The sequence below is a fragment of the Gouania willdenowi genome, chromosome 7 (assembly GCF_900634775.1).
Source record: "Gouania willdenowi chromosome 7, fGouWil2.1, whole genome shotgun sequence".
Classification (NCBI taxonomy): domain Eukaryota; kingdom Metazoa; phylum Chordata; class Actinopteri; order Blenniiformes; family Gobiesocidae; genus Gouania; species Gouania willdenowi.
In genome coordinates this window covers 6874721-6899536 of record NC_041050.1, presented here as the reverse complement: position 1 = coordinate 6899536, position 24816 = coordinate 6874721, and the positions used below count along the sequence as shown (strand labels likewise).

Sequence of the window (24816 nt, the reverse complement as noted above, 5' to 3'; positions counted from 1 at the left end):
ACGACCCACCAGTTGAGAATCACTGCTCTAAAGGGCCAGATTTGAGTTTGACACTTATGATCTAGGAGCATTTCGACACCTTGGTGTTCACCATTACCTCTTAGGTTTTTGATGAAGTCCTCTAACTTCATCTTCCTCTCTGGCTTGACATTGGGGCTGTACATATCAGTGTTGAGGAGGATGATTGCAAAGGCAAGGATGAAGATAGTGTCAGGATTCCTGAACTGGCGCACCACAGTGGGGTTACAGATGCAGTAACGCTGGCTACAAACACACAGCAATAGAACAAAGTCAGAAAGTAAATGAGTTTGCAAGTGCAACCTCACGGTGAGGAAATAGTTTCAGCGTCACACAAAGAAACAAAAGCAGAAGTAAAAACAGGAACAAGTTCTGTAATAGTAACATGAAACAATCTATAGAGGAAGAAAAAAAAAGGCATATAATGAACAATTTAAAATTAGATTATGATCATTTTTAAATGTCACATATAAAACGACACATCAGGACACTTTATGTTAGTGTGTGAGCCGACCTGAAGGCTTCAATGAGCCGCTCCACCTTCTGGGCTTCACCCTGGACCCGGATGTGGTTCTGAAATTTCCTGAGGGCTTCATCCAGCTCCATGCTCTGAAAGTCCATTTCATCTACCACACAGCTGGCACACGAAATGGACAGAAAATATATATATATTTCAGAGGTCATGAACCTATTTGGGGTCGTGAGACACTGGGAGAGGGTCGCCAGATACCTTCAAGAAACTAAGAATTATTTTTGAACAGTTTGAGACGATTTTTGCTTATTTTTAGCTTTTTTCAGCAACTACACCAAACTTTCAATATTTCAACCTTTTTTCATCACTTTTTCTTGCCATATTTTTGCTCCTTTTAATGGATTTTTTTTGCTACGTTACTACCATTTCTGCCACTTCTCCATCAAATTTCAATACGTTTTGTGCAGAAATGTTTACACTTTCAAGAAATGTCGACACGTATAAACCCTTTTCACCACTTTTCCCACCTAATGTTGTGCATGTTGACCCATTACTGTCACTTTTTTTCTCTTTTCACCATATTTCATGCTTATTTTTGCCAATTTAGCCACATTCACCATTTGTCGTTGGCAATTAAGTGCCAGTTTAAACTAATTGTTCCTACTTTTTTAATTATATTACCCCCCATGAGCCCTTTTTTTATCATGTTTTCTGTCAGTTCTGAAAATGTTGAGAACCACTGCTCCAGAGAAACAACATTATATTTGGTGTTGCTTTTTTTTTTATTTATTTATTTTTAAAATCAATGGTAATCCTAATAATAAATGCGGACAGAGAGAACAGTGACCGTGTTGGAGCATTGCTACTTTTATAAGTAAAACCCTTCAGTTGTCTACTATGGGAGTCTTGTCATCAAATACAAAATATCTTTATGGATCACTCAACTGTAAGTTGTTGTTTTAGCTTCAAAGTCACAGGTAACCACTTAAAAAAAAGGTAAATTACAAGACACACCTGTTTTGAGGAGTATATTAGGAAAGTTAGTTCTGTTTTGCATTTCATCTCTGAATTACAAAATATTTCATGAAGCTCCAGAAACTCAACACTTTTACTAGTGTCATAATTTGGAAACTGTCATGATCCAGTGTTTTTTCTTGTTAAACATACAGTTAACAACAAAAATAAAAACAAAATCAATGAAAACCATTATTAACATCAATGAATTACTTAATATTTTTTGACTTTTTAAAAATTCCTGTCGTGTTAAGGAAAAAAGGGAAAAATAAAATATAATAAATAATAATAATATAACTAAATAATGTAAATATTTACTCACTCTAAGACGTCCCTGTTGAACTGTTTTTGTCGATTTCCCAGAAATTCTCCAATCATCTGCCTGCTCAGGCCTTTCCTTTGCAGCAGGAAGTGAGCGACGCCGACAGGTGTGTCAGGGATGAAGCCTCGCTCGGTCAGGTACTGAATTCCTTTTTCTGGTTTCCTGAAAATTTCCAAGAGCAACATCAATTAAACGGCTGAAAAATAATGCACAAACTTTTAATTAACAAAGTCTACGATTGGATGATACAATCAAACATAATCAGTGAATTGGATTGAATCAAAATGGTAAAATGTGAAGTTTCTCTTTCGTGTTGGGTCAATGTTTTGCTGTTTTTGTCAATTTGATACTCAATTAGCTCCTCAGGTGAAGGGTTTTCTTCGTCACAAAAATAAGAAAGATTTTCTTTGTTCTGTAAGCTAAGACGGATCAAATATTTTTATTGAGTAGCTTCTTGAACCTTTGTCTATTTGATGTGTTTAAAACCAAGGATAAATACCTCCTCCATGAGAGTGAGTACCTACTTGTTGAAAAGATTCAGGCCAATGCGGTAGTGCCTCTTACGGATAACATCGTTACTAAAAATGGGTGAATCCCAGCTGTTGCGAGTCTCTTTGTGGTACGTCTGTTTACTCAGCGTCTGTTCTCGTAGGCTGTCCCTCGACGACGACTCCGAGCTACAGTTTATAGTGTCATTTGAGTTTGATGTGCTATTGATGCTGTCATTGTCCCCGTCAGAAAAATCAGACTCCGATTTGCTCTGCCTGTTTGCGGAGCCGTTGATCACCAGGTGGCTTTCCAGCTGGCGGTGGCGGTGTCGCAAAGGTGCGTCGTCGTCCCGGGGCGGGGCTCGAGGTGGCGGCCCGTGGGAGATGTGTTTCGGGCTCGCCTGCGATGAGGTGACGACCCGTCCATGAGGCTCGTACGCGGGCGGGCGTTTGACCGACCCTCGGTCCGAGCGGTCGCTGAGCTCCGCAGAGCTATCGCTGGGAGGTTCAATGGTCAGCAGAGGAAGGTGGTCCATTCTAATCCGCTGCTCTTGGCACTCCAGAGAGGGAGTGCTGCGACAGCTCGTGTCCGTGTCTCGACCCTCATCTTTGGGGTCAATGGGCCAGTACTCCTGGGAAGAGTTGACCGACCGCAGCCGCAAGTCTGATTCTGTGCTGGAGGGATGCTCTCCTGACCTGGACAGAGCAATCGAAGGACCCATGTCCTCCTCATCGATGAAAAGCGTAACATCACTATAGGACGCCATCGTTTCGTCATGCCTTCGCCCAGCTGCTCTACGGTGAGATTTCACCTTATACGGAATCTCTCCCTCCAACTCCGAGCAGTCAATGGACTCCGGGTCAGGACCCTCGTCCCCCTGAAGACTGCGACAGTTCAGTGCATCATCTATTGACTCGGCAAGAGATTTAACCTGCCGTGAAAAAGCATCCTCCAGCTCCGTAATGGCATCTGTCAGGTCAGCCTGCGGCGCCGAGTGAGTGGCCATGTTAGCCTGAGGATGCGCCTCCAGATCTCCACGCTCAGACTGCACTATGGAGATGGGAGTGCCATCCTCTGTCATGGAGACCTGCCTGCCTTCAAAGTACGAGCTGTGCACTTTTTCAGGACCCTCGAACGAGAGCTGCATCCTCATATTGGAGAGCACGATGCGCCTGGACATGCGGTTCTCTGACATGGAGCTCCTGAGGCGTTCAAAGTTCTTGTTCATCTGATACTGACGGAAGGCAGTCTGGATGGTGCGAGCTGCATGTCGGGTTATGAATCGACCACCATATTTACGCTCCAACATCTCCACCTGAACAAAAAGACAGAAGAACGGATCTCAATGTAAATAATTCTAGATGACACAATGTGATAACTCAGTGGTTTCCAAACTGGGGGGCATGAGAATGGCCTTGTGGAACATTAAGCATTGAACTTTTTATACCCATGCACTTTTACACCGATTTACTTTTATACTGATTAACTTTTTACTCCGACATACTTTTACCCTATCTTATGTTGTTTTTTTTTTTTATAAATGTCTGTTTGAATTGAATCTTTGAAGTGTACTTGAATGTTGTTGGGAGGGGCATGCGCAATTTTGTTGAACTTTGTGCATTGACAATAAAAGGATTCTATACTGTACTAAGGAAAGAAATATATTTTTCTTTGCGTTCAAACTTTTTTTTCCCCCCATTTCTTATTCCGTTTAGCCAGTATGCTTAATAAGAAAAAAAGAATATTCTGAAATAAAAGGAAATAAACTAAAGATCAACAATATTTCTTAGAGAGTGTACAAAATAACATGAAAAAGGCCTGTGGTGTGTTACTGTATACCTCTTTTTATTGATATTTCTTGTTTTTATATGCCAACTATTTTCCCCAGTTTTTAATCAAAGCATTTTTCCCTAATTTTTAATTTGAAAGTAAGTCTTTCCATCTCAAGAATATTATAATTATCGCACATAGTTTGAGGTTCGGCTACTGGACTCCAAACACCACTCACTTTGTTCTTCTTGTTGTTATGTTGGCCTCGTTTATGTACAAATCCATCCAAGTGTCCAAGATATATGACAATGAAGGATCTCAGAATTACATATCCCCAAATTTCACAGAGAGCTGAGTGAACCTCACCTAAAAAGGCTTCTATTTTGTCACATTTTATGGTTTTGTAATGAGTAGTCATGAAATTTACAAATTTCACCTTTTCCAATTAATATTTTACCCATTTTGTTGCGATGAGGAACACTGAACATTTTTCAAGAGGGGTCTAACAGAAAACGTTTGGGAACCACTGTGATAACTGTAGAATTTCCAAAAGCAGGTTGAAAGCTCCATCATGGAATCAATACCTGCTTATCCTGGAGGTCAGCAGAGAGCTCATAGCTCTCAGAGAGCGAGCGGGACCGCTTGATGGCCTCCTCCTCGGCCTGCTTACGGAGGATGGACTGTGAGTGCTGGAGCTTGACCCGGCGGGGTCTCTGGGGCCCGGGTTGGACTCCGTGGCTGTAAAGCTGGCTGTCAAATCGGTCGGAGCTGATGGCGGCTCCGTGGGTCACTGGGCCCTGAGCGTAGCTGGCTCCACCATCCAGGGAAGGACCACTGTCGTTGGGTCGTCCATCCCCTTCAACACTGCAACAAAATCAGATAAACTGTTAGAAAAACGGTAAAAAAAATGCTTTTATATTGAAGATTTCACATCTGGAGCACATACAGGTGATTTGTTGTGAATTTTCAAAATGGGCTAAATATGGACTAGTCTGATCACAAGTGGGCTGCATGTTTTAGGTGGGAAAACGTTTGCACTTCCAGTTATAAATTAGACATAAGCACGGAAGGGATTAACGATATCCAAGCAATAAGTCACAGATACTTAAAAGTTATTTGATTTATTTATTTTTTGACCAATTCAGAACTGAATTATTTGGTCATTTACACAAGGATTCATGTTTTCTCTGTCAGTTTGACTTCCTCCAGAGGGCCGAATCAGATGCTTTGAAGGGCCTGATTTGGCCCCGGGGCCTTGAGTTTGACACGTGCTGTAGCTTAACCTATAGGACCGTTGGCCTGTTTTTGCAGATGAGGCAATCTGGCATGAAAATTGACCTTTGTGTAAAATGTTTTCATTGTTCGCGCATAGGGAGTAGTTTTTCCTTGGAAGAACAACAACAACAGGGATAACAATAGGTTCCTGTCAGTTTATGCTGCCCAGCCCCTTAATAAATACAAAAATGGCATTGCAATGATAAACTGACGTGTGTGGAAATGAAGTTTACTGTATGACAGAGAGCAGAGCCGACTTTTTGATTTAACTTGTTTTTAAAAGAGCACCAAACCTCAACGAGATGCAGACGTGAAGATTTGGATGGGTTAAGTCAAGGGTGTCAAACTCATTTTAGTTCAGATCTAAAGTGGGCCACAGAGGTTGGGAAATAATTTCAACATTAGTGTTACTTTGCATTCCCATGTATAAATGAAATAAAAGCATGTATGTAGAGTATAAAAGGTGACAAGTAGTAACAATATTATTTCAATTTGGGGACGTTTTTATCAAATTATTTGAGGATTGAGCAGAATTTTGGAAAAACTAGGTTTTGTTCCAACAATTCAAGAGTAAAAATGATTTCCATTATGTTAAACAAGCATGGCAAAACTGGAAACTCCAGCAAATATTGTTGAGTCTCATTGAATTTGTGAAACATTCAATGAAACCCCACTTGAATAATTGTAAAGTGAATGTGTTATTTTGCATGAATGCCAATATTTACGTTTGGATATGATACAGTGATGTAGAATTATTCCCAAGTTCTGGTTCATTTAAATGAATAATTCCAATGAAAATTCTTTATTTTTTAATACTGTCAAGCTTAAGTTCCCGTGGAAATTTGACAGATATTTTACACCCCTTTGGAACCCTAGTGAGATATCCACAACTACATGATTTGGTTAGTCACACAATGATTCATGTTTTCTCACTCATTTTTACTCTACCCCAAGGGCCGGATTGGATGTTTAAAAGGGCCTGGATTTGGCCCCCGGGCCTTTAGTTTGACACAGGTTAGTTAAGTTAAGAAAGTGCAATAGCCTTGTAAATCCCTTTTAATTAGATGTGAGTATGTGGCATGTGACTGTGCCAGCCAACATCTCCAACACAAACACATTTGAAGGAAAAACGCAGTTACTCACTCACTCTTACATTCCGACGAGCAACAAGGAGACCTCTTGTTGCGAAAAGATCGTTTACTTTCTATAAGTTGCCAACTCTTCCTCCATATCTTGTCCACCATTCTGTTAGTCAAATGATGTTCAGAGTACACACAACCTCCTCCAGGAAGGCAAAGTTCAAGCCTCTATAAGGGCCAATCACCAATGGGAATTACAGCATGTTTGCAGGAGCGCTGACACGCTGTTCCATGACATGATGCAAAGTCCAAGTGGAGAGAGTAAATAAAACTTCCCACAGAAACGGAGCAGAGGTGCTGAATGTCATCCTGTCCCTTTCTTCTCTTTTTTCAGTTCCATGGACGCGTAACGTGCATGACTCGACACACCCATGCAGTGTACACAATCTACTTCCTTCATTAGAACAACCTTGAATAAACTTTGGACAAAACCGCTTGTATGCTTAAAAAAAGAAAAAAGAAAAAGTGGAACTGAATGTGAATCAGAGTTCATGTAGCACAGTGGTTCTCAACCTTGAGGCATGAACATCGAAGAACAGTCATGTGGAGACAGGGCCATCTATAAGGGGGGAATAAAGGGGGCTCATCCATAAAGTCAGCAAAATTCTGCTCCAATTGTTCTATGAATCTGTGATAACCACATTTATTTATTTATCTGAATAATATCCACTGTTATCCAGGAGGTTCATTATTATTTGCGCCGTAGTATATAGACATCTTAAAAATGTAAATCCTTGTTTTAATCAGATGTGGGTTAAAAGTGACCAAAAATGGTGGAAAAGAAAGACAATGGTTAAAAGTTGCTAAGTCGAGTGGCCAAAAATGGACAGAAAAAGCTTAAAAGTGTCAACGTCAGCATAAAAGTGACATAAATGGGGGAAGGGTAATGTAATGTATATTAAAGCAGGAACAATTAGTTTAAACTGGCAAATAATAGGCATAACAAATAAATGTGGCAAAAAAAAAGCATGAACTATAGTGAAAAGAGGTTAAAAGTGATAATAATGGGTCAACATATGCAACGTTAGGTGGGAAAAATGGTAGAAAGGCTTTATAAATGCTACAAATGTCTTGAAAATGGGAAAAAAATGTGCAGACAAGGCATCGAAATTTGATGAAGTGGTAGAAATGAGAGTAATGTAGCAAAAACGCATTAGAAGGAGCAAAAATATGGCAAGAAAAAGTGATGAAAATAGATTAAAATATGGCAAATTTGGTGTAGTTGCAGAAAAAGGGTAAAATTAAGCAAAAATGGGTTCAAATTGTTTAAAAAATATTCCTAGTTTTTTTTTTTTTTTTTTAAACATTTGGCGACCCCCTTCCAGTGTTTCACAATCCCAAATGGGGTGCTGACCCCAAGGTTGAAAACCCCTGATGTAGCAGATGTAAACTCACATCCCGATTACAATGGTTTTTTGATTTATACGTCTTGCATTGAACTAAATACAGATTTATTGATTTGCCCCTTCACAGAGCACAGCAGGCTGTAACAAAAGGCATTCATTCAGAGTTCTCTACAGCTCATGATTAATAAACACACACACGCACACGCGCACACGCACACGCACACGCACACGCACACGCACACACACACACACACACACACACACACACACACACACACACACACACACACACACCTGCTGCCCACGGCTTGGCACATTCACCCTTTTATAGCTACGTAACATCTCATTTCTAAATGACAACTTCAAATACCAAATAAATGTCAGTCACAAGTGCACCGCTATTGTGCTACATGTGATTCATCAAATGAGTCGTGTTTTACATCTTGGCAAGAACTTGAGACATCAAGTTACGGAGAGAAACGATGCCTCCTTTAAAAGTAGATTTAATCACAAAAACACAAAGCAGTTAAAGGGTTCTGCCAAACTATTGCTACTAATTACATTACAGTGATTTAACGAGAGGAGAAAACAACTCAACGTCCTGGAAGAAGTTTTCTAAAATGTCAAGTGAGTGACGGTAAAATCTTTTGTCCCTCTGCCATCGGTCAGAATTTGTATATTTCTAAAGAACCAATCAGGGTCAGTCGACACAGAAGAGGTCCACGTTAGGTAATGAAAGCGTGCTAATGCCTGCAGGGAAGTGAATGCACTAAATGTGAGTGGAGCAGTTTGTAGCAACAGGAATAAAACAGATCAGAATCCACGTGCAGAAGATAGCGTCATTCTCACCGTTATAACGAAACCTCCTCATTCATTATGCACAGAAAACTGCTGAGGCAGCAACCAACATGTCGGACAGTTTGCAGGCAACAATGTGTCTGCATAAGCATCACATGTAAAAATCACAGACATTTGTATGAGTTGCTTATTTACCTCCACCAAGTAGGGTAGGTTTTGGCTGATGTTTATTTATTTATTTACTATTAGTCTGTGAACAGTCTTGGTTCCCAAAGTGGGGTATGGGTATCTCCAGGCATATGCAAATTATCATAGGGGGTACGTGAATAAAAATGTTAAATTGGAAACTAGAGCATAAATAGAGCAGCAGTCAGAAGACTCCATGCATTGCCACAAATTGCACACTGGCCTCTGTAAGACTACCCTCTAGAGGTGAAAAAGGAGAGCTACATTGCTAATTAAACATGCTGTCAAGATTTTGATACTTGGATTATTTTTTTTTCAAACAGAAAATGCCAGTAGGCTAGTTAAATAAATCAAGTGATAAATGCTTACAGATGTTTATTCTCTTTCTTTAAAATTACATGTTATTCCTCAACAGAATGTCTACAAATTCAGAGACAAATGTCACTGTAAGGCTACACTGTATATGACATTACATTATTATGTTTTGAAGTGTGCAGGAGGAGGAGAGACATAACCTGGCAATAGCCAGATTGATGTGTAGCCCCTCCCTCTAACTCGAGTTCTCCACATCGATCTGGGTCTGGTGAATCCTTTCGGAACCAGGGAGGGACATGAACAGAATGCTTGAAGCTGATTGGGCGAAGCGCCTGTCCACCATGATTTGTTTTAACCAATCGCACGGTAACAAATGATGATGTCGTCATCGGCACGCGCCGCAGCGACGCTGCTACAACAACAACAAAGGCTCCGCTGGTGAAAACGTTGTTTTGGGATAATGCTGCGGTCATTATGTTGTTGAGTGACTTTTGCCATTTTTGCAACACGATTATGCGAGTTAAGGGCACGTTAACCATCCTCCTGCGTCGACATCTTCCTATTTTGATTCGGAGCTATGCTAATAGCGGTAGCCCAGCTAGCTCTTCTCCCCGCAACTGCGCATGTGCCAGTTTTGCATCGGCGCTTCTGGCTTTGTCACACCCGGATATCCCGTCCTAAACCACAACACTGCCTCATGATTGGTTCTAAACGGTTCGGTTTGGAAAGGCAAAGCCGGGAACAGTACAAGATGGATTCTGGTGTTTGGAACACCAGGAGAATCCATCTTGTAGGCAAGGTTAGGGGGTACATGGCTTCAGGTTAAATGTCTGAAGGGGTACGGGACTGTGAACAGATTGGGAACCATTGGTCTACCTTAAAAACTAACAGGTTTTAATGACATTTTCAGGAAATGTCCTAAATGGGATACAGATTATGGGGATGATCTGGATCAATGTCTCAAGAAATGATAAAATCCCTCTCTCTCTCATCATTGGCAAATTTTCCAAAATTCACATCTCGTTATGTATTTGACCGACTCAGACATGTAGGGTTGGTTCCTCTTTCACCCCACCTAGTTTTAACCAGATCCGTAAGAAAACCATTGCTGCGGATCAGTGTTTCTCAAATGGGGGTATGTGTACCCCTAAGGGTACGCAATGGCACTACAGGGGGTACTTGAGAGAGAGTGAAAACTTAACCAAAAAAAAAATGCATGAAAAATATGGGGATTTTAAAATGTTTGTTTTTGTTTATAAATGATAATCATGAACATGAACTGAAAATACAAGGATCAGTCTCATTTCTGGTCATCTCCCACCTGGTATGGAAAACTGGCCGGAGAAAGTGTCTATTTGTACCGCTGCAGTACGGACAACCCCCGGTGCTATTGGTACGTTTACCGAAGTACACGTACAGAGCGTTTTTAGGTTTAGTCTTAGTCACGTGACCTAAACTGGCCAATGAGGGGTGATGCGTACGGATAGAATGTCGGCATATTGATGCGGTAACCGTACAGATAGCCACTGCCATAAATTTATTCAGGGGGTATTAAATATTGTTTCATTCCACTTTTTTTTTTTATAACAAAGTTAGTTTTTTTAAATGTGTGTTAATAGTAATTTATACCATTATTGTTCGCTATAGTTGTGTTTGTGTTTTTTTTTTTTTATAGTATTCTGAGCAAAACGTTGCAGCGGGACAAAGTTTGTACTTGGACACAGAAATAAGAGAACGGAGGTACTTGAGCCAAACAAGTTTGAGAAACACTGTTATGGATACAATGATTTTCCTCAATATTTTTGTATTATTTATGTGACAATACAATATGGGGGACTGCTATGGGCTGGGCTAGGTCGTGAGATCACGCTTGGCTTTGTGAAGGAGAAGGCCCAAGGTATACTCATGTACAATGTGGTCTTTGTCCTTGTCGTCACTTTAGTTGAAATCTAGCACCATCATCAGGTTGAATCAGCGAATCCGTCTGCTGTCAATCTCTGCTTTGCTTCAGTGCGCTGTGTTTGCTGAACGTAGTCATTTAGGATGTTCATTTGGCAAACATCAACCTACTTGACCCCTGTTATCACTCTCAGAGTGATTATCATGACGCTGTCACTTCCCCTCAAAGCACTGCCTTGTTTACACACAGGAACACTAAACACAGGCACACGTACCTTTTTTCTCTGCATGTTTTAGAGTTATCGTTTTTTCTTTATTATGTTTATTTTAGCCTTGATTATCTCCCCAATTTTTTTGCTAATTTATTGTACAGTAAGTTTGAAAAAGAACAATAGCAATTGGTATATACTGTAATCTCATATTGTCATTGCTGTACTTTCTACATTATAACCTGATTACTAAACGGCACAATGGGAGAAGTGCACTAGTTTATTGTTTATAGTTACATTTCGCCTTTTTTAAAAATGTATTTATGTTTACTGTTTGGAAGTTCAGCACCTATATTTTATTTATTTATTTATTTACATTGTATTCCAGAAATACAGTTTGGCACACGTTTCCTTTTTCTTATCAGTGGCTTTACAGTCCTTAAGTTGACAGTGTTACTAACTGAAGTTTCTTATTGGATTTATAATTGTTTTGCTTCTTTGTCTTTAACCAAATTTTGGATATTTATTTATTTATTCATTGATGGGATCCCCATTAGCACAGCAAGGTTGTCGCTATTCTTCCTGGGGTCCGCATATAAAAAATACATTAAGATACAAGAAGACACATAACGTATACAATATATCACTGAATCACAATATATTATCATTACATTCTTGGCACAATACAAAAATTCTGTGTCAAACTTCAAGCCATATATATCTTCAGTTCAGTTTTGCTTTACTTCATAGAAATTGTTTCAATACCGATGAAAATGTTTTTGTGTTTATGACCAGAGTTAGATTCATTAAGTAAAATACTAGGCTAAATACATTCTGATTAGCTACAAGCTAACAGCTACTACCAGTACATTTGTAAGAAAATAAATACATTTAAAAAATGATTGAAGTCATTCACTTCCATATTTGAAATGAATGCTCCTGATTTAACACCAACCAGGAGGGTAAAAAAAAAGGAGGGCGTTACAGTGAATTATTATGCACTGAAGCCACAAACGGTGGTTTTGGCTTCTTTGAGCTGAAGCAAAGGTCAGCGAATGGACATAAATGGAAAAAAAAGTACTATTTTGTCCGAGATCAATGAATGTTCTACAGAGTGAGGCCAGTCGCCCATTACGGGAGCATAAAAGTGAAGGAAATGAATGCAGATTTAATGATTTTAAACTACAGTAGAAAGTGGCATAAAATAGAGAGAGAGACATCAAATCCATGTTTTTATTATCATTAATGTTATGTATCTTTAGTATTATGAGGCTAAAAGGTGAAGAAAGGGCAGTGGTGACCACATCTATAAAGAACCCCAATAATTCCAGCAATTTCTTTTTGAATAATATGTTAAGGACTGTTATTCAGGAAATTCACTTTGATCTCCAAACATGTTCCGACTGTCAACTGGCAGTCTTCTTCAGAGGCGTCTGCTGATTGCTTTGATGTTTACTTGCTGGAATGATTAGGCGAAAGTCAAGGACCCATCAAAGTGATTAGTATATGCCTCTGAAGAAGACTGGCAGTTGACAGCTGATACATGTCAGGAGATTAAAATAAATTTCCTGAAAAATTTGTTTGAAAAAATGAAACCTTAATATATTATTCAAAAAGAAGACAAAATTTACTTGCTGGAACTATTATGCGAAAGTCAAGGACACATCAAAGCGATCTGCGGATGCCTTTGAAGAAGACCGGTAGTTGACAGTCGTAACATATCAGGAGATCAAAGTAAATTTTCTGGAAAATATGTTTGAATAAATCAAACCATAACATTAATCAAAAAGAAGACAAAATAAACTTGTTGGAAGTGTTAAAATTTAATCTTTTCCTTGACTTCCGCCTACCAACTTGCAGGAGGAGATCAAAGGGAATTTCCTGAAAAAAGTTGTCTAAATAAATGAAACTTTAACTTATGAATACATAAAGAACCCTGATTGGCTGTAGGTTCTGATATAAGCGTGGATGAGGGCGTCAGCACGACTGGCACTGATTTTCAGCCAGGAATTCGAGTCAGGGGAGTTGACAATCTCTCTCTATTTCCTCTCTTGTTCCCTCCCAACACATCCTGAACAAACAGAGCCAGGGCCCCGACCCAGGCCTCAACCCCTTCTATCAGTCGGACCTGAGGGAGAAACATTCCTCCATCCCGGAAAAGAGGAGTCCCATCTACAGGAGTTCTGGGAAAAAAGAAAGCTAATGAAGTGCAGGCTGGGGAAGAAACCAAGGAAGAGAAAGAGCGGCGGAGGATGGAACCGACCAGACACAGAGAAGTTCACAAAAAACAGAGCTTAATTCAATTGTGGACTTCAGAGCTGTTTGGGCTTTTTTCCAGCTGCTAGTACACAGCTTGAGAAACGGTTGAGTTTGACACGATGTACACAATCAAATGAGTTGGCAATGAAGTCAGGGTTTGTTTGCAATGACGCTCATGTTTTCCCAGAGGTGTAAAGAGTACTGATATAACATACTCAAGTAGAAGTACTGCTACTTGATTGAAATTATACTCAAGTACAAGTAAGTCATACATAAAATACTCACGTACAAGTAAAAAGTAGCTCAATTAAATAGGACTCAAAGTAAAAATTACTCGTCACTTTCACCCCCCACGTTTATTTTTGGAAATAAATCTTAACACGGTTCCCTGGCATACAGTAAACATCTCATGTATAAACTTAAAAAGGAAGAAACCAATTCGACTGGAACTTAATTTATTTTCCACAAAGGCATCTGTATAAAATAGTACAGTAGCTTTATTGATCCCACAGTGGGGGAATTTACTGTCATTATAGCTCAGATAAAGTGCAAGAAAAAAACCAAAAAACATTACAATTATAGAGGCTATATGTAAATAAATAAATATATAGAAAAATGTATATAAAAAGTAGAAAGAAAAAGAAGAATATAGATATATATATATAGATATTTACAGGCAGGGGCAAGAAGAGATATTTACATATGAAAGTGTCTATTTGTACGGTTGCTGTACGGACAACCCCCGCTGCTATTGGTACGTTTACCAAAGTACACGTACATAGCGTCTTAGGGTTAGGTTTACGGTTATGTTTAGTCTTAGTCACGTGACCTAAACTGGCCAATGAGGGGTGCTGCGTACGGATAGAATGTCGGTATATTGATACGACAACTGTACGGATAGCCACTGTCTTTACATATTTACAGACGGGCTTTGCCAAAATGTACAATTCTTTTAAAAATAGAACAACAATGAATTCAATTAAAAATAAAAAACAATGTAATGAAACTAAGTATAGCTACATTTATGAACTCTAAAACTGAAAAAAAAAAAAAAACTGGCATTCAATGCTGTTTTGGCGTGGTACATTACGTTTAATCTGATTGGTCGGCTATGATATGATGCATTTGATTGTTGTCTGGTCATTTCATTTTTTGGTAGTTTCACAATGTGTAATGATCATTTTAAAGCAAAAAATAATAATTTACTCAGTAACGGTTAAGTGCGGAAATGAAATGAATTACTTAACTTCTTCTAAAACGTACATAAGCACAAGTAAAATTACTGATTTAGAAATATATTCAAAAGTTCAAGTACCCATAAAAGCAACTCAGTTACAGTAATGTGAGTACTTGTAATCTATTACTTTCACCTCTGTGTATTCCTGCCCGTACCCTGCTCGCTGCTGTTCGACGTGAATGTTTTTCTTTCAATGTGCACGAAGGCATTGACCCTTCCAAGAAAATCAAAATCAGACTCCTCACCACACACATACTGACACAAGCTCCAAGGGCAACAAAAGCAGATGTTTTTTATCTGTTCAATGTAACCGAGAACGCTTAAATACAACCTCAGCAGTTCTCATGGCACACAGATGTGAACGGAGAGGCTTTCAGGAAGACGGTTTCAGAGACCTCACAGCAACAAATACACTAAAAAACGCTGAAAAACCTGCTCCGTTTCATCCATCAGATCTAGTTGAAGTTTAAGCTGGGAATTTATAGTGGGACACAGCTGTGAAGTGGGAAGGCAGCAGCAGGCGGCAGACTGACAGCATTGTTCTGGAAGGTTTCCAGCAGACACAATACCATCCACCCGGGTCTCATAAGACACTTTTATAGTAGTACTTGGTTTCTACTGTAAATTGTACAGTTTCATTTGGAGCTTTAGAGATGAACAAGCTGTCATCAAACATCTCACTGTAAGGGGTTCTCAACCATTGGGTCACGAGACACTAGGAGAGGGTCGCCAGATGCCTTCAAGAAACTATAGTTTTTTTTTTTTTACATTTGAGCCCATTTTTGCATGTTTTTACCCTTTTTCTGCAACTACACCAAAGTTTCCATATTTAACCTCTTTTCATCACTTTTTCTTGACATATTTATGCTCCTTTTAATGCATTTTGACAACATTACATTTCTGCCACTTCTCCATCAAATTTCAATGTCTATTCTGCACATTTTTTCCACTTTCAAGACATTTTCGGCACTTATAAACCCTTTCCACCACTTTTCCCACCTAATGTCTGATATGTTGACCCATTATTGTCACTTTTAACCTCTTTTGCTCATAATTCATGCTTATTTTTGCAATTTAACCACATTCACCATTTGTCATGCCCAATATTTGCCAGTTTAAAGTAAATGTTGACACTTTGAACATTTTTTACCACTTTTTCTGTCCATCTTTGGCCACTCTAGTTTGCAACTTTTAACCAATTTCTGTGTTTTTTTAAAAACCCCATTTCACCACTTTTTCCACTATTTTTAGTCACTCTAAATCCATTTTTATTTCTTGTTAAAAAGAGGGTTCACATCTTCAAGAACAAGAATAAATAATCATAAACTTCCTGGATAACAGTGGATATTATTCAGATGAATAAATAAATGTGGTTATCACAGAGTCATAGAACAATGAACCATCATTTTGCTGACGTTATGAATGGGCCACAAAAATCTCTCCCCTTTATTCCCCCTTATAGATGACCCTGTCTCCACATGACTGTTATTCAAAGTTCATGTCTGTGTTCAACCACCTTCAGGTACAGTGGGGGTCTCTGGCACCTTTATTTTGGGTGTCGCAGACTGAAAAGGTTGAGAACCACTGCAGTGTAACCCACCATCATCTCCATCTATTTAACGTTCATTAAAATTTAAATTGTTGTTTAAGGTGTCTTATTTTTCAGGTAAAAGAAGTTTGTCATTTTTGTGACATTTTTATTGTGTGAGACCTTATGTGGTGCTTTGATTCCTTTTATGCATCACGAGTCCCAGGTTCAATTCCTGATTGCTACAGCACGCACACAGGAATTAGCTCATGGTTCCTGTTAAAAAGACTTAACGAGACAAACTCCTTGTAAAAGTCAAAGCCGCTCTTTAATGTGTGTCAGATTAAATTGTGTAGTTTCAATTCCCCCCCTGACCACATCTTTCTTAGTGTTTAAATGTTCTCGATGCACGTAAAAGCGTGCACGACTGTGCGTTGGATGGATGGATGGATGGATAGATGGATGCATGATGAATGGATGGAAATCATTTCGACAAGTATGAATTTTACACCAAACCTTAAGGGTGGGAATAAATGTAAATTCACAATAAATTGCGTTTTCTTATTTAGTGACGATATTGAAATTTGATTTTTCTCCCCAGAATCATTTTTCAATGTTTTTTTTTTTTAACTATGTCTGCATGTCATCATCATAGGATAAGACAGTGGTGGCCAAACTGGGGGGCGATGTGACAGGGAGGGTGCGATGGGGGTGGGAGGTGGCACGAGAACAATCTTGCTAAACATTGAGCATGAAAAACAGAAAAATAAATATTTGCACTCAAAGAACTTTATTATTACTAAAATATGTGGTTGCACATTATGTTATTTTCATGAGTTTTGAAGAAAAGCCACCTTTTTCATTGAAGGTAAAAATGTTAACCTATTTTGTTGGAATTTTGTTACAATGGGGGGAATTTTTAATTCATCAAACGGGGGTGCAACAGAAAACGTTTGAGAACCACTGATTTAGAAGGTAATTACAATATACAAATATGAATTTTATAGCTATCATTAAGGGTGGGGAAAAAATATTGATCGATAATGCAAAATATCTTTAATGGCAATATTAAAAAAAGATGTTTCTCTCCAGCATTGTTGTTTTATTTTATAGCAAATTTATTATACCGGTAATTGTTTTTTTGAAATTGCAATAATTGTAACTATCAAATCGCAACAAATCAGAATGGCAAAAAGATATATTAAATTGGCATACAAGTATGGCGATAAAATCAAATCAGGACAAAATCATATTATCCCAGCCCTAGCCGTCATCACACCTGAGGCTGTAATTAGATGGATAAATGCCTGTAATCATCCATCAATGATACTTAGGGTATCCATCCAGCATAGGTACACACAGCATGCACACTATGGAAATCCATCAAATTTCAGTGTTCACAGCTCCAACACTAACAAAGATGTCACTGTCATCATCTGTCACTGATGAATAATTAAAGTATTCCCCCAAAGACAATCAGCACCTGCCCTTTCAACATCAGCCCTTGAAAAAGCACAGTCATGGCCAGCTATAGTGGGAGGGCCACGGCACACCACAGGAATGCCCTTCACATGATCAAAGCTTGGTGGGCGCCTCATATATAGGTCTACGTATGGTTTCTGTACAATATGATAGTTTACAATGACTCAAAGCAGAGAAAACAGGTCGAGTTTCTAACCACGCATTGTATTTAATCAAACTTCAGCCTTACAATAATGTGGTCAGCTCTTAGTGGGCAATATGAATTCACTTTAGTATCCTTAATTGTTATGCATTCTAATAAATAATGGGTTTCATCCACAATTACCAAAGCTTCATTACGCGTATCCTCACATGACAGCCAAACCTTGACTAAAAACAACAAGCCCATGCACTACTATTCTTACCAGCCGTTCAGTTCCAGCTCCAGCAGCGACAGCGTCTTCTCTGAATTACACTGCAAACACCACATGATGTCCTGCACTCTGAAGTCGATGCAATCCAAACATTAGTAGAATCCTTTAATGTTTTCCATTATTTAAAGAAAAAAAACAAAAGGTCCCTCGAGCAGAAGAAAAAACATGTCAAAACTGCAGTTAAACCTCACGCACAACATTTGGCTGATTTGCATTTTCTTTGCTCTCTAAGAAAAGCAGGCATACATGGTCATAGCTACAGTAAGTGGCAGTCTGTTCTCTCTGACAGACGAACAGAGCTCTCGGTTTTTCCCATTTCTTCCCTCTCTGCCCTCCGTATGTCAGGCTGGTGGGAGTACAAGGGGGTGGAGGCTCCACAGACAGGGGAGTGTGAGTTTTCCACCAGGTCCTGGCTGTATAAAAGGGGGTGGGGTGCAGGGAAGAGGGTGTGAAAGGGCAGTGGCTTAATGGCTGGGTATTCGGAGAGAGTAGTGGATGAAATACCATGTGTGGGACACAATTCATGCCAGAGCGGGACACACAAAATGATCTACGGGAGATGACGTGAGAAAGGAAATCTTGTTTTTCAGACAGAGAATGTAAATGAATGGGAAACAGAAGTTGAGACATTGAGTGAAGAGACAGGGTTCAGGCAAAGGACCTGAAGGAGAGATGAGTGGTTGGTTCATACAGTTGGCTGCATAAAGGAGAAATAACTGGATTGAAGTGAAAAGGCGAGAGATTGATAAGGAAAGAAGGGTTTGGAGGGTTTGAATGCCAGAAACCTTTTATTAGAAAGTGAAAAAAAAAAGACATGCATGCTCGAGATGGCAAATCCGAGAGGGCACAGCTATTAATAGAACCTTTCAGGGCTGAGAAGTGACTGTAAAGATGTTCAAGAAAGAAAAAAAAAACAAGAGAGGGTTTGGGCAGTTCCTGATTCAGGACAACAACAGCCGAGAAAAAACCCACCACCTTTCAGTCGAATTATTTTAGGGCGGTTTAGTTTCAATTTGAGCTTACCCAGACATACAACAAATCTGCAAACATGCAGCAATGACGGAACCACATCTCGTGACTTTAAAGTGCTTCTGGGACAGCCCAGAGACTAATTGCCCCTCTGAGAGAAGGGGGTTGGGGTAAAGTACCCCCAAGTTAAAGGTATTTTCTATCTAATGACAACAGGCACAGGAAACAGAAGAGAATGGCTCCCACATGGAGCCAGTTTACAGGGACACCAATCATCAAACAGTCTCTGAGAGGAGATGTTAAAATCTTCTAATTATAGACCCAAACCTTCATAATGATCCCCTTCCAAACACTGTTTTGGTCTGAGGCTACAGATAAGAGATGAGAGTTGGAGACAAAGCAAATGTAAAGCTGGGTACACAAATAGAGATAATCAGGCTGTTTTTGTCCTGATTTTAACCCCTTCCCGACCAAGGATGGCAACTGCCCGCTTATCTAAAGTCTTAGAAGATTGTCCTATAAGATGATCCTGTGGTTCGAGGTGTGTTTAAAGTGTAGTTTTCCCGATAATCGGCTCTGAGACGGATCGCGGCCGTGAATATTAAACTTATTGTTTACATGTTAAAGACCAAAATTCCTAGGCCCTCATTTATCAACCGGTTCATATATTCAGATCTGAGGGTACGACGTGCATTCAACCATATTCACGCAAGTTTCGGTATTTATCAATTTTGACTAGAGTGTACGCTACAATCAGATCTTACGTCAGGTCTGACCTCGTGTACGCAAATCTGAGTGTAGATCTGACTGAAACTGTCATTGGAGCATAAGCACACACACATTCAGAACAGATCAAACAGATTATTATAAAAAATGGACAACATTTAGTCATTTTTAAGGATTTTTTTTAATTTAAAGGTTTCGATCGTGAATCTCTTTTAATGTATTATTTATTGCCTCGGCAATAGGGTTATATCCATGTGAGTCTCCAGGATCTCTGCTGTGAAGTTGCTCGTTGTGCACACAGGGGGGCAGACGTCACCTGCTGGGTACAGTGGCAGTGAGCGTTTAAATGATCTCCTAATGCTCCAGTTTGACATTCAAAAAGCAAATCTTTGTTTTCCAATTTTCATTTTAGAAAAGTTTCTTTTCTTGTTTGACCTCAGCGGGCAAGGCCTCCAAAACAGGAGGGCGGAACATATTCATGACAATCCAATTCAGCCGCCGCATTTATCAACACCCAAGGGTTTGTATGCTGGGATTGGTCAAATAGGAATGTTTCATAAATCACATTGTTCCTGTCGTACGACTAAAATTTGCACCCGTTTTCACGCAAGGCCGAGTTCAGCGGCAAACATGGCTAGCCGCTATAATATTAGAATTCTTTTTCGACTTTACCGAGTAGAAGCTCTGACTTCAGGTGGCGTTCAAAATCACTTTTTTGAAGTAAGAAGACGGTAATTTCCTGAGTTCCAAGTTTCTTTTTTTAAATGCAGCATTAGGTCTTGTTGTTAGATCTTGTTAGATCATGCAAGATTTCTGTCTTGGAGGAAGTCAGACTCGTCATACAATCATGGGTCTGAGGGGAGGATGAGTGCAGTGGGACCGAGGCAGACTCATGTTGTGCAAAAAAGCAGATTGACAGTAACTGGCCGCCAGATCTATTTTAGTTCAAGGCCTTGGCGCTAAAGCACTGGTGGCTGCAGCTGCTAATGCCGCATGGAGTTGCAGATACTTGACTCAACTTACAGATGTCAGTAATCATGCAGTCTGGCCAATTGTCAAGTCGTCAAAACAAATAAAAAAAGGAAATAAATAGCTCAGTTAAAAAAATTCAGGTTTCCTTGTTTTATTTCTGGAAGACGTGAATATAAAAACCATCCCCCACAGCGAATAGCTATATCTATACTTCATTTGTTCTTAAGTCAAAGACAATAACGTATCAATAATTTACTCTGTATTTAACTGTAAAGCATTGTTTTTAAGCGATGGGACAACCTAGACGTTATCCCATCTGTTACAGGCCGACTCCATTTCTGGAGTCTGATGGCTTCCACAATGATGTCATTGAGAATTCCAGGCAGAGGCCCACTCTCTGCTCATAAAACGCCATTTCTCCAACTCAATACATATGGTTTCCCTGCATCCCCGCTCCACTCTCCCTCGCTCTCGCTCTACGCCTCCAGTTTTTTCAACACTCCATTGTTTCCCGCTTTGCTTATAAAGTTAGAAACACTTTGGACGAGGCCAAAGAGCCAACCACAGGTCAACCAAATTACTTCATTTCCACTAAGATAGCCATAGACAATAGAAGAAACTTGGATTTTCTTGATTTAAAACTTAAAAAATGACAACAGAGTAGAGCAAATGACAAGAAAAAAAGAGATTTCTTCCTGGAAAGTTGTCACAAGATATTTAGCGCAATATGACCTCATGCATAGTTTTTCATTATCTGCTTTTGTTAAACTCGAAGTGATTGGAACCTGGGCTGAGGAGTGGAAAAAAAAAAAGGGAGAAAACTCAGGCCGCGTCGCGTCTGGAAACAATTAGAGCAGGATGATGTCATAGTTTGATACAACAGCAAAGTGAAAGAGATCTAGTGGCACGGGGCGGCTTTGGGAAAACACACGTCTTTGTATGGGACTGGAAAATAATCTTTTGTTTGTTCTGTGGAAGTACGAGTTCGTGCATAAGGAGGATCAGATATGAAAAAAAGAAAGTGAAAGAAGAGTAATTAAAGGACACGCCTCTGCTCATCAAATCCTCGCTGCAAAGCGAGAGCAGATGTGGTGCCTTCGGGATTCTGTGAAAAGGATTAAAGATCAGTAATGTCTCAGAGGTTTTTCTCCTCTCTCCTGCTTGTGCATTCATGTAGTGGGCAGACGTTCTGAAAAGGAAACTGTCTGCTTGTTTTGGAAATGCTGAAAGCTGGACTGTGGGAGGCAATTTAGTTTTTTATTTTGGTAGATTTAACTCTTCTTTAAAATAAGCAAATGCTTTTATTATTGTGGAAATGTCCTTACATACATTTCATTTTCATTTTCAAACGTCTGGAAAAGAATGTCTAGTTTAGAGTACTGATATATCCTCCTCAAGTAGTGTTACTTGATTGAAATTATACTCAAGTACAAGTACAAGTAAGTCATACATAAAATACTCAAGTACAATTAAAAAGTAGCTCAATTAAATATTACTGAAATTAAAAGTTACTAGTTACTTTCATCCACCATGTTTATTTTTGGTAATAAATCTTGCCACGGTTACCTTGCATACAGTAAACATCTCATGTATAAACTTATAAAGGAAGAGATTAAATCTTGCACAATTGGAATCAAATTTATTTTCCACAAATGTATCTGTATGAAATAAAAGGTTTGTCAAAATATAGAATTATTTATTCGATAAAATAACAACAAATAATTAAATTCAAAATTCACGCTGAAATAACTGATAAATAAATAAATAATAATAATAATAATAATACAAAAACATATAAAATAACTAATAAATGTTCTGAGAAAATAACCGGCATTCAAGGCTGTTTTGGTGCCGTGCATTACGTTTAATCTGATTGGTCAGCTATGATGTGATGCATTTGATTGTTGTCCGGTTATTTAATTTTTTTGTAGTTTCACAATGTCCGTTGATCATTTTAAACCAAAAAACAATAATTTACTCAGTAATGGTTGGCTATATAAAATTAACAAATGACTTTACTTATTTTAAAATGTACTTAAGTACAAGTAAAATGACTGATTTAGAAGTATACTCAGAAAGTACAAGTATCCATAAAAGCAACTCGATTACAGTAACATGAGTTCGTGTAATCTGTTACTTTCACCTCTGCTGATAAGTGTTTTTTTTTTTTTTAAATAATTGAATACATAAAAACACATTTGTTTTAGAAAGTTTACAAAACTACCCAGCAATGCATGAATAAAACTTAATTAAATTTAAGTTTGTGCTTTGTGAACAATGCAATCATAACATTCTTTATTCATATTGCAGATTATGATGGAAATAATAAACATTATTTTGTTGTTAAAGCTCATTTATTGTTTTCATTGATTCAGTCACATACCAAAATCTATTTAAATTTAAAAAAAATATGTTGCTTTTTGTGTCAAATATTGTTTGGCAATTATTTAGATTAATCAAGATGAATTCATTACAAAGTCTCTAATTTAGCAGTTTAAACTTTTTAATTAAAGTCCCACCACTAATTAAAAACACACTTCAGATGAAGCTCTTCATTAATTTTCAGTCACTGGATAGCATGATGACCAGTCGAACTGTAACATTTATCGGCAGAATTGCTGATATTTCCTGTTTTCTGGTGAAAAAATAAGGTGGAAATGTGTGATATTGTACCAACGCATGCATATGAGGGGTTTCTGTGTCGTTATTTAAAATAAAAATGTCAGTGATAATACATGTAATATTTTTTTTTAAATTCCACTTTAGACATTTTTAGAAAATATACTGAACTTAAAACCAGCTTTTTAACTAATTAAAAGGTTCAAAATGTTACACCCAACTACAAATACAAACAACCCAAGGGGATTTTAATGAAAGTTTAATGCGTTACGCTGAGGGATAAAATATCACCTGTCAAGCTCACACACAAGAAGCCAAGTCTGCGCCTGTCCGTATGGGTGGAGTGTTTTTCTCTTGTTCTTTGGGCATTTCTGCGGTTGTCCTCACATTCCAAAGACATATGCAAGTCATGCGGGCAATGAAAACTGTACAGAAAAAAATGAATAGTCCAGCATGAATCCACTGAATAAACTGATCCCATAAAAAATAAAAAACCCCACTAAAAACAGATGAGCTGGTGCACTTCTTTTTGTCTCTATAGAAATGATACAACCGTGACAAATGCATCACATATGATAACATGCATTACTCTCTCTCTTGGTGAATAACATCCAAATAGAGGTCAGGTATTATGCACCACTATCAGACGGCCCAGTTTTGTCCATTTAAACATGTTTTCCTTTCATTGGACACAAAAAAAAAAAAGTTACTTTCTTGTTTCTGAGGCTCTTCATAGAAGACTCAGCACAAAAAACACACCATAGCACAGATCTCCAAGGCTAAAAATAGACCCATGTGAGGTGACACGCTCTGGTAAACATACGACAGGGAGACAATAGCGTGAAGAAGAACAAGACAAATTAATACAACAGAAGGGCACCAGAATGCAGAGCTGATTTCATCTCATTTTTGGAGATTGTGACAACGGCGTAACATATGAAGAACAACGTATAGGACTAATGACTCCAGCAGTCACGACTGTACGAGGGACAAAGGCTGAGTTGAGTAGAGTATAAAAAAAAAAAACTCAGGGAGATCATGTTGTTCGACTGAAGCTTGTGACCACAACCAGAATGAGAAAAACAGATCAGGCGTCCTCCACAGTGAGCCGAGGGACAACGCCACCCACTGTTGAGCAGAGACACTACAGTGTAAAGCACAGGCCTGAAGGCTGACGTGCCTGAGCCGTGACGTCATGCAGAATGACTGAGGTCAGCCGTGTTTGTCATGATTGCAAAGCGTCTGGGTTATTTGAGCTTTTCTGGCAGAAAAACGAAGATGAGTGTTGGCTTTATTAATCTTTTTGAGGCAGTGGCAAGCTTACATCTGTCTCAAGTAACACAGATAAAGTTTCCATAC

General features: G+C 38.8%; 1 protein-coding gene across 11 annotated transcripts in view; it reads right to left on the bottom strand.

Annotated features, from left to right (window-relative positions):
- The window catches only part of LOC114466710 (IQ motif and SEC7 domain-containing protein 1-like), a 153015-nt gene that overhangs the window by 15029 nt on the left and 113170 nt on the right, over positions 1–24816 (bottom strand). For 9 of the 11 annotated variants that reach the window (XM_028452358.1, XM_028452364.1, XM_028452365.1 and 6 more), the window contains 5 exons: positions 4670–4949; positions 2351–3630; positions 1827–1988; positions 533–655; positions 98–264 (listed from right to left, as the gene is read on the bottom strand). In XM_028452358.1, the coding sequence (XP_028308159.1) occupies positions 98–264; positions 533–655; positions 1827–1988; positions 2351–3630; positions 4670–4949 (2012 nt within the window). Of the gene's footprint in view, positions 1–97; positions 265–532; positions 656–1826; positions 1989–2350; positions 3631–4669; positions 4950–6503; positions 6658–18162; positions 18568–24816 lie in introns of those variants that run through there. The other 2 variants (XM_028452362.1, XM_028452360.1) reach the window with 2 other exon arrangements.